Here is an 8,537-nt window from a genome sequence, read left to right on the forward strand (position 1 = left end):
GTAAGAGCCAGGAACCACCCACAGTAGTCGATTAATTCGATAATATTTTTATCATGGAAAAACTGACTTTTTGATTTGAGACTTCATTTTCATTATATTTGAAAAATACTGGAAAGTATTGGTCAAGTTTATATTTTGAAAATTAAGTTAGCGTTCTATTCTAATTAGCCCAGATCTCAGTTTAATTGAACAGAATATCCTTGTCATAGTCAATAAAGGTTTAGCCCCACAACCCAGTTTCTTTTTCTAGGGTTTTTAAACTTGTGGCATGTGTTTGAGATTATGGTTAGCACCAAATTATGTAGTCTGCACCAGATCTGCTTTTAAATAGTCTTAAGCGCTTGAAATAACAGGAATCGGACTTATTTTGATTTGTGTACTTGCTTCACCTCATCAGGTTTCCTCTTGGAGGTGGTCCTGAAAATGGCTGACCATGTCTTTATACAAGTTGTTCAGCAATACTAGCTATATCTTTAATATGCTTTCTTACCTGGCTGCTGTAATAGATTTATTACCTAATCCTCCGAAAGCTAAAGAGGTAAAAAAATATAATAAAGTAAATCCCTGAAATCAGATCCTAAAAGTTCTATTTTGGTGTGAATATTATAGTCATGGTTCAGTTCTGCCTGACAGTCTGCACTCGGGGCCAAACTACAAGAGTTAATAACGTCATTTATCCGCGACGCGTAGTGCGAGGCCATGTCCACGCGTGTTTTGAAAGTTCGTGTCAGGTTTCTGTAATGGCCACCACCAAACGACCACAGGACGAGTGCAGCAGCACAGACGAGAAGAAGAAGAAGAAGAAGAAAAAGAGCGAGAAGGAGAGCCGCGAGGAGCCGGCGGAGCTCTGCGCAGCCGTAGAAGACGAGCAGGTGAAGAGAGCCGTCACGGAGGCATGGAGCCGCAAGACTACCTACAGCCACGGTCAGTGAGAGGACCAAAGTTCAGCTTCAGATATTTATCTGCAGCTGTTAATCAGTCTTCAGAAACCTGCAGCTTTGACGAATTTGTTGGGAGATCTGCTTCAATCAGGAGCAGCAAATTTGGAATAAACCCTCTCTGACGTTTATACAGAGAGCTACGTGATAGTGGACACTGCAATACATAACAGAAACAGTTCCTACTGTAACATTTTTTACTATAACCGGAGTGGGGACCTGCATGCCCTCTCCCCATAGTTGTCAAATCAGTATCTTGTAATACAACAGTACGCCCCCTCTCTTCCTGCTTTCCTGTCTAACATTTGCTATAATAACTAATATAGGCAGAAAACATCCCCCCAAATTAAACTTTAATCATTGTTCTGAAACTTTGCCCTCACAGATTGTAAAGACCCCCCAGATAGCAAGACGACAGTGAATTGATGTTGATTTTCCATGTTATGGTCAGGGTTGAAATGCCACTGTTGTAACAACATTGAATACTGTGGTAAACCGACGGTCTTACTATAGGGACGTTGTAATAATGTTGATTTACCGTTGTTTTTTTTGTCATTGATATTTGATCTATTTGTAGTCGACCAGGTGACAAAAACAACGTCGAGAAAATGTCGATTTATAGTTGACCATCATTCCGCGCCCGTCACCATCAAAAAGCCATTGATTTGTAGTTGAGCGTTAAATTGCATTGCAACCCGTATAAAGTACCGGAGAAAGAAGATTTATTGTTCTTTTGTTATCAATGATTTCTGGTCTAGTTCACCAGCTTTAAAACACCGTGTCGACGAGCAATTTATGTATAGTTGACCGGGAAATTAAAGCAGCGATCACTTGGACAGTGGCCGTGGTCAGTGTAGTATTTTAAGTTTCTGTCTCTCTTCTAAAGAAAATCTTGCCACGTTTGTTTTGCCCATTTCTTAACTTTGCTGTTTACACAGTTTCCTTTGTGTGTGTGTAATTATTGTGCAGGCGATCTGGAGTTGGACTGCCAACCGTTCCCTCACTGCATCTTCAGAAACTTCATCAGCAGCCAAGCCTTCGCAGAGAACCTCAAGAAAGAGCTGCTGGAGCTAAACTTCCATGAAAAATCAAACGACCTGTATAAATTTAAACAGGTTTTTTTTTTTCATTCATCCTCACTCTGATTTATTCCAGTGTCTTATCATTTGTTTTTTATTATTTGTTTTTTATTATTTGTTTTTGTTGTCCCCACACAGTCAGACGACCTGAAGAAAAGAACAGAGCCACATATCGCAGGGCTGAGGTAACAAAATAGTTTGAATTCATTTGTGTTATATGTGTGTGTGAGCTGTCAAATGGGCAGAAAGCTTTCATTTATGAAAATCAGAAGCCTTGATTTTTTTCACATTTTATTATACTCGTCTTCTTGTTGTCATATTATTTAAAAACTATGACTGAACTTCCAGCTCTGAGTTGGAGGGGGCAGAGTTTAAGATGTTAAGATTTTCACTGGGAGTGACCCAGATGGGTCCTGACTATAACAGGATTGGAAACCAAGTTACAGAGGCAAGGCTGAGATGGTTTTGGACATGTGCAAGGAGGAGGGGTAGTGGACGTACTGGACGAAGGATGTTGAATAAAGAACTGCCAGGCAAAAGGAAAGGAGGTAGAACACAGAGGAAGTTCACGACTGTAGCAAAGGAAGACATGCAGAAGGTTGGTGTGACAGAAGAGTGTGTTAAAGTGAGATGGAGGCAGATGAAGATAAAAAAAATCCAAAAAGGAGAATGGCAAAAGCAAAAAATGACAATGAAGAGGACAAAAACAGAGAAGAAGGCAAAGAAGATGAAGACGAAAAAAGAAGAGGATGAAGGCAAGGAAGTGGATGAAAAGAAAAGGGCGTGCTTAAAGGTGAAACACAAGCAATATCAAATCACAACGTGGCGCATAAAATGTTTTGGTGTCTAAAAAAAAAAAAAAGTGGCTAAAGGAAAATGGGTGAACTGGACTTGGGTACCCAAGGCTTATTGACTCGAGTGCTTTCTGACCCCTCAACTAGAGCAGGGCGATATGACCAAAAATATTTATTTATTTATTTATTAACCTTTATTTAACCGGGAAGATCCCATTGAGATTAAAAACCTTTTTTTCAAGGGAGACCTGGCCAAGATAGGCAGCAGCAGATGTCTCACAGTTACAGAAATTACTCAAACACAGGCAGCAACAACACACATGCAACAATAAGTGAAAGAATACAAATAAAATAAAAAATAAAATTCAAATAAAAATAAAAAAGTCAGTTAAAATGACAATCAATCTAATTGAAACAGTTACATGTTATGGACTTGGCCTCAAGGATTCGTAGTTTAGATTTAAAAGCACTTAATAAAATGAATTCAGTCATTTATCACGATATAGATTTGAAAATTTGCGATAACGATATAACTGACGATATAATTGATACTAGACAAAATACTTTACAACTCCACAATTTTATTAGTGCAAAAAAACCCCATCAATGTATTTTCACTTAAACAAGCAGCTGTTTTTTTTACATTAAAGTTGTATAAAAACATAACAGCACAAATGCAAATTCCTTGCTGACAGTTTAACCAAAAGGCATTTCCAGTGGAAATTGGCCGACATATCCTCAGCATAACCATGTATAATATCCACAAAACTTAAAAAGAGCTTATACACATGCAATACGGTATTATATGTTGAAGCACAGTACGTATCACTCCGCGAGGCTCCGGCCTACGGTAACCGTAATGCTCCAACAATCCATCAAGCGGTGCGGGTTCATATCTTAGCAAAGTCGCACTAAAACATTTGACAGATTTTCGAGCGCCGTGTATCACATAAAATCGTCTCGAGGTCAGTAAACACAACCAGAATTCATACATAAGGCACACGGGATTATAAGGGGCACTGTCGATTTTCAGAAAAATCAAAGGTTTGATTTTAAGTGTGCCGTATTTACCAAAAAACACGGTAATAACGACGGTCCGCTAGCACGCTCAACCAAAAATAGTGTTTTGTTGTGTATCTGACGGACGCAAGCTAAACCAGTTCCACACAACTGTCGTTGCAGCATTTTTACAAACCAATTCTGGTTCATCCGTTTCATTCAACGATCCGCTTTCACCCTTGTCTCCAACGCCGCCGTGCCTTTTTCTCTATGTGCGTATGAAAACAAAGGCACTGCGCACGCGCGTTTTACCCATATTCTATCGCGATATTTCATTTTCTTGTCGTTGCCCAACATTATCCCGGTATTACCGTGAACGGTATGATATGGCCCAGCCCTACCCTCAACCTTAATACTGCTCGCTATAAAAATGTATCCGTACGCACAGAGCATCCTGATCGATGGAGGCCTCACCTCGTGTCAGAGGTCTTGTGGAATAAAGGCCTCTGACAGGTCAGAGTTGCGTTTGGTGGCATAAAGCAGATGTGGACAAAATTCATCAGGTAGATTTAAGTCACAGATCCTTTTCACAGCTGGTGTTTTGAGCTTCAAAGCAAGAAAATTAATGAGGACTTCATTAAGTGAGCCACCTTCAGGGTCCTGGCATTGTTCATGTTGGCTCGCAGATTTACCGAGACTAAAAGAGGTACTTTTGTATTTGTATCCAGCTCCATATTGATATTGTTGGACTGTTGATGGAAGGATGAGAAACATTCTGAAGTTTATTTATCAGGTCCAGCAGGTGGAGCCAGAGATTACAGATGCCCTCGTAATTGGTATATCACATTTAGTGATGATGACTGAAACGTCTTGCGAATATTTGGACTGTTTGTTAAAGCAGGAAGGTGGTTTATTCTTTAGTTTCTACTACAGAGCTGAGGCTGGCAGTGAACACAAGGCTGTAAGTCATCGGAGCAGAGTAGAACTCAGGGCCAAACTACAAGCCAAAATAGCACAATCCAGTGTAAACCTTTCTTCTTTGAGAAATAACGTGCTGCTTTCTTCTTATAATTATGATAAGCTGTCTACAGTGAATCACTTACATGTGCTGGATACATATTTGTGAGTATATGCGCTTTACCTGCTGAAGAAGTGCAGCACTGGGGAATAAATACAGTAATTACACAGTAACGGCCTCCCTCTGTGGTCATCTATTATTTATGTCTTAACAAAATGTCACAGAGGGCTTTCAGGTAGCTAAACAATCTGTCCGTGTGGTGAGAGTTACAAATTTTAAACGGCGTTTAAAGGTCACGGCCAGGTTTTCACAGTGTGCCCGTTTCTGTACCACTGTCTGTAGGGCAGCACTGTTTGGGCGTTTCCGGTCCTGGCTCGGGGAGGTTCTGGGGGTTGAGCTGGAGCCCACTGTGGATATTTCTTGTGCCAAATATGAATATACAGGTGAGATTAGCTCAGTAGGAAAACTGTTACATTGTGAGTTTCTGTTTTAGTTATTGTCTGTCTGTCTTCTTTCTAGATGTTCTTTTGTGCCACGATGATGAGTTGGAGGGGAGGCGTGTTGCATTCATTTTGTATCTTGTGCCCCCGTGGCAGAGCAGCGACGGGGGAACCCTCGATCTTTACACAACAGACAGTGAGTGTCCCACTGTGTTTGCGCGTGTGTGTTTGCGCGCGCATATTAACTTACACAACAGAAGTGTGTATTTCATTTTTGTCGTCAGGTAATTTGCAGCCACAGAGCATAGTGAAGCCACTCGTACCCTCCTGGAACACACTCGTGCTCTTTGAAGTTTCTCCAGTTTCCTTTCACCAAGTAAGAATAAATATTCTTGTTTTTACTATTTCTTTGAAAAGGCTGCGTTTGGAAATTACACTGTTTGGGGTTTCTTTTTTCTTCAGGTGTCTGAAGTTTTGTCGCAGGACAAATGTCGGCTGTCTCTGAGCGGCTGGTTTCACGGACCTTCTCTGGAACGTCCTCCTCGCCACACAGTGGCTCCCGTCCAGAGGAATCCGCACTTACCGAGAGATGTGGGTGCTATCTTGTGGGAATATCTCAAAAAATTTCGGAAGAAGAATTTTATACGTTTTGTTTGATAAATATAACATATAATTTGCATGATTCTCAATCAATTTACAGCTGGAGGCATCTGTTAGCTTAGCTCAGCATAAATACTACGAGAAACCCATCTGGTGCCAACAGTCATGCCATGTTCAAAGTCCCTTGAATCACCACTTTTTGACTACTCGGATTCTTAGTTTGAAATTCAGCAGGTTGTCTTTGCCATGTTTACATGCCTCCATTGACTGGCATTAACGAGCAGTTGAGCTGGTGTACCTAGTGGCTTGTGAGTGTACATTATAGTGTTATGAGAGCTCTGTATGCAAATCTAGCTATCTCCAGGCTCCAGTGTAAGCTTTTTTTAATCAGTTGTGAGCATCAGTTGATTTCTTATAATGTCAGATTGTTCCTCTCTTGGACGGCCTCCTTGCCAGCTCATGTGTTTGCTGTTTGTGTTCGTGGCAGGAAACGGTGCTGCTGGAGTGGATCAATCCCATCTATTTGGACATTTCTTATCAAGAGCAGATTCAGGAGAACTTTGAAGACAGCTCTGAAATTCAGCTCAAAGGATTTCTCAAGGTAACTTCTAAAAACTCTTTTCCACCGACGCGGTACTGCAGCTTTTTTATTCAGAACAGTTTCCGGACATTGCACCATAGAAATGCAATTCCCAAAGCTGGAAATTCTTATTCACAGATGATTTGCAGATGAAGCACGCATGTTTTTTTTTTCCACACAGAAAGTACCTCAGCTTTAGCTACACAACACTGAGTAATGAAGTAATTTCCAAGTATCCAGTGTGCACTGCTTTTCAAAAAGGCATCAGAGCAGAGCTGGCACCGGTGTCGTGTCTTTCCCGTGTTCATTTGTTTCCGCTGAGTGATTATGCGTTTGTCTTCAGGAGGAGAAGTTCAAAGAGGTGAGTGAAGCACTTCGGCTCTCTCAGATTGAGTGGAAGAAGAGAGGTCCACCCAATAAGAGGTGAGTATGTTTGACTCTTTAAAGTAGCACTCTGTATTTAAGATTGGCTAATAATCTGTGTGCTTTCAGGTGCTATGAAGCAGCTGCTCTGGACTCGCTGCCTCAGTGTGTGAGTGCATGCTGGGAGCTGCTTCATTCAGAAGCGTTCTTCCTGCTCCTCTCCAACTTCACTGGCCTTCGATTGCACTATCTCTGCCCGGCTGACGACGAAGAGAATGGCGATGAAGAGAAGGATAAAAAGCAGCAAGATGATGGAGAAGCCACGGGGTCGTCAAATGAACCATCCTCAGCAGATGTGAGCAGAGAGAAAGGTGTGCATCGCTGTGAGTGCTTTCATTCAGCTGCCGCCGCTGCTGCTGTTCGTGTGTTTTGACCTCTGTGTATTTTCAGAGCCGAGCACCCCTTTGTGCTGTGGGGAAGTACGTCGATGGTCTCATGGCGGCTACACCCTGTTGCACGATGGAGAGGCAGCGCGGGCAGAATATGCGCTGGACCTCGTTTTGCCTTTCGGCTGTGCCGGTGAGTTCACACCCAGGAGAAGAACGAACTGTCGGACACCAATGTGACTGTACTGAACTTTTAATTCTCTCTCATAGGCTGGCAGTCAGAGTTTGGCGGCTTCACATGTTATGTCGCTAATGAAGAGGATGAGGAGGTGAGTGCTGATTAATGTGACATGTAATCGCACATGTGTGGATGTTGCTTCGACAGTCATCATCATCGCTTTCTTTCTTCACAGCTTCTGACTGTCTACCCAGAGGACAATTCCCTCGCACTCGTCTACAGAGACAAAGAGACTCTCAAGTTTGTCAAACACGTCAACCACAAAAGCACCTCCGAACCTGATGGCAGCTCCACCTGCAGAGAGTTTTATGACTTTTCTTTTGTCTACTATGAATAAATATGTATATAAATACATAAGTGTGTGTGTGTGTGTGTGTGGGGGGGGGGCATTTACACTGGCTGATGAACTCCACTCACTCCTCTCACTTGTAAATATATAGGGATGGAGTCTTGGTTGGATCTAACCACCAATGATGGGCAACATGCTGTGTAATGCCAACCAAAGCTACTTTGACTTGTGTGATGTTACTGACACTTCAGTTTTTTAGTTATTCCAAGAAGGGGGAATTTTTTTTTTAAATGTGTATTTTTTGGCTTTTTAGTCACTATTGCAATAGGACAGTGGAGAGAGGACAGAAAAGCTGGGAAAAAGACACGCACAAAACAACCTTGGTGTACATTTTAACCCAGGCCTCTGTAATAGTCTTATGGTATAGGGGTCACCTTAAAAAGTTACTTATATTATTTGTTAAAGTTGTAGAAATCTGGAAAAGTATGAAAATGGCTCTCCTTGCTTTATTCAGAGCCAGTCCCCAGCATAGCGTATGCACCTGGGCTGCATTCAGGCCCAACAAAACTTGACAAAAACGGTTTTTTTAAAATAGAAAAGCCGTAGTTATGATGGCGCTACTGCGTCTGAAAAGTAATGCCAACTTGTCTCAAACCTGCATTCTTTCTATTGGTCAGCAGGGGGCGACTCCTCTGCTTCCAAGAAGACTTCAGGTTGTATTCACATTTATGAGAAAAAGACCCTCGCCCCCCCTCACTCTGTGACCTCAGTAAACGCTTTTATGGGCTCAGTTGCTATTTTCAGGTCATACAG

The 8,537-nt window shown here is 41.8% G+C and overlaps 1 protein-coding gene across 2 annotated transcripts; it reads left to right on the forward strand.

The window, feature by feature from the left end:
* Window positions 1-647: 647 nt before the first annotated feature.
* On the forward strand, window positions 648-7,779 carry ogfod1 (2-oxoglutarate and iron-dependent oxygenase domain containing 1). 2 transcript variants are annotated; one of them, XM_005741663.1, is made up of 13 exons: window positions 648-924; window positions 1,908-2,053; window positions 2,156-2,202; window positions 5,171-5,271; window positions 5,348-5,464; window positions 5,553-5,644; window positions 5,731-5,859; window positions 6,356-6,469; window positions 6,792-6,871; window positions 6,941-7,166; window positions 7,262-7,390; window positions 7,468-7,526; window positions 7,611-7,676. In XM_005741663.1, the coding sequence occupies exons 1-13, from the start codon at window positions 741-743 to the stop codon at window positions 7,615-7,617; spliced, it is 1,431 nt and encodes a 476-aa protein (XP_005741720.1). In that variant the 5' UTR covers window positions 648-740; the 3' UTR covers window positions 7,618-7,676. The 2 variants fall into 2 exon arrangements, with proteins under 2 accessions (XP_005741720.1, XP_005741719.1); XM_005741662.2 differs by having other exon boundaries at window positions 650-924; window positions 6,941-7,182; window positions 7,611-7,779.
* The last annotated feature ends 758 nt before the right edge of the window (window positions 7,780-8,537 follow it).

Source organism: Pundamilia nyererei, unplaced genomic scaffold, assembly GCF_000239375.1.
Source record: "Pundamilia nyererei isolate P.nyererei 1_Seehausen unplaced genomic scaffold, PunNye1.0 scaffold00112, whole genome shotgun sequence".
NCBI classification, from domain to species: domain Eukaryota; kingdom Metazoa; phylum Chordata; class Actinopteri; order Cichliformes; family Cichlidae; genus Pundamilia; species Pundamilia nyererei.

Bases quoted from the DNA above. Each gene is read 5' to 3' on its own strand.
- ogfod1 (XM_005741662.2), top strand. From the start codon at position 741: ATGGCCACCACCAAACGACCACAGGACGAGTGCAGCAGCACAGACGAG. The intron at 6,872-6,940 runs GTGAGTATGTTT...GTGTGCTTTCAG, and splicing joins AGAGGTCCACCCAATAAGAG to GTGCTATGAAGCAGCTGCTC. The intron at 7,391-7,467 runs GTGAGTTCACAC...TCTCTCTCATAG, and splicing joins TTTGCCTTTCGGCTGTGCCG to GCTGGCAGTCAGAGTTTGGC.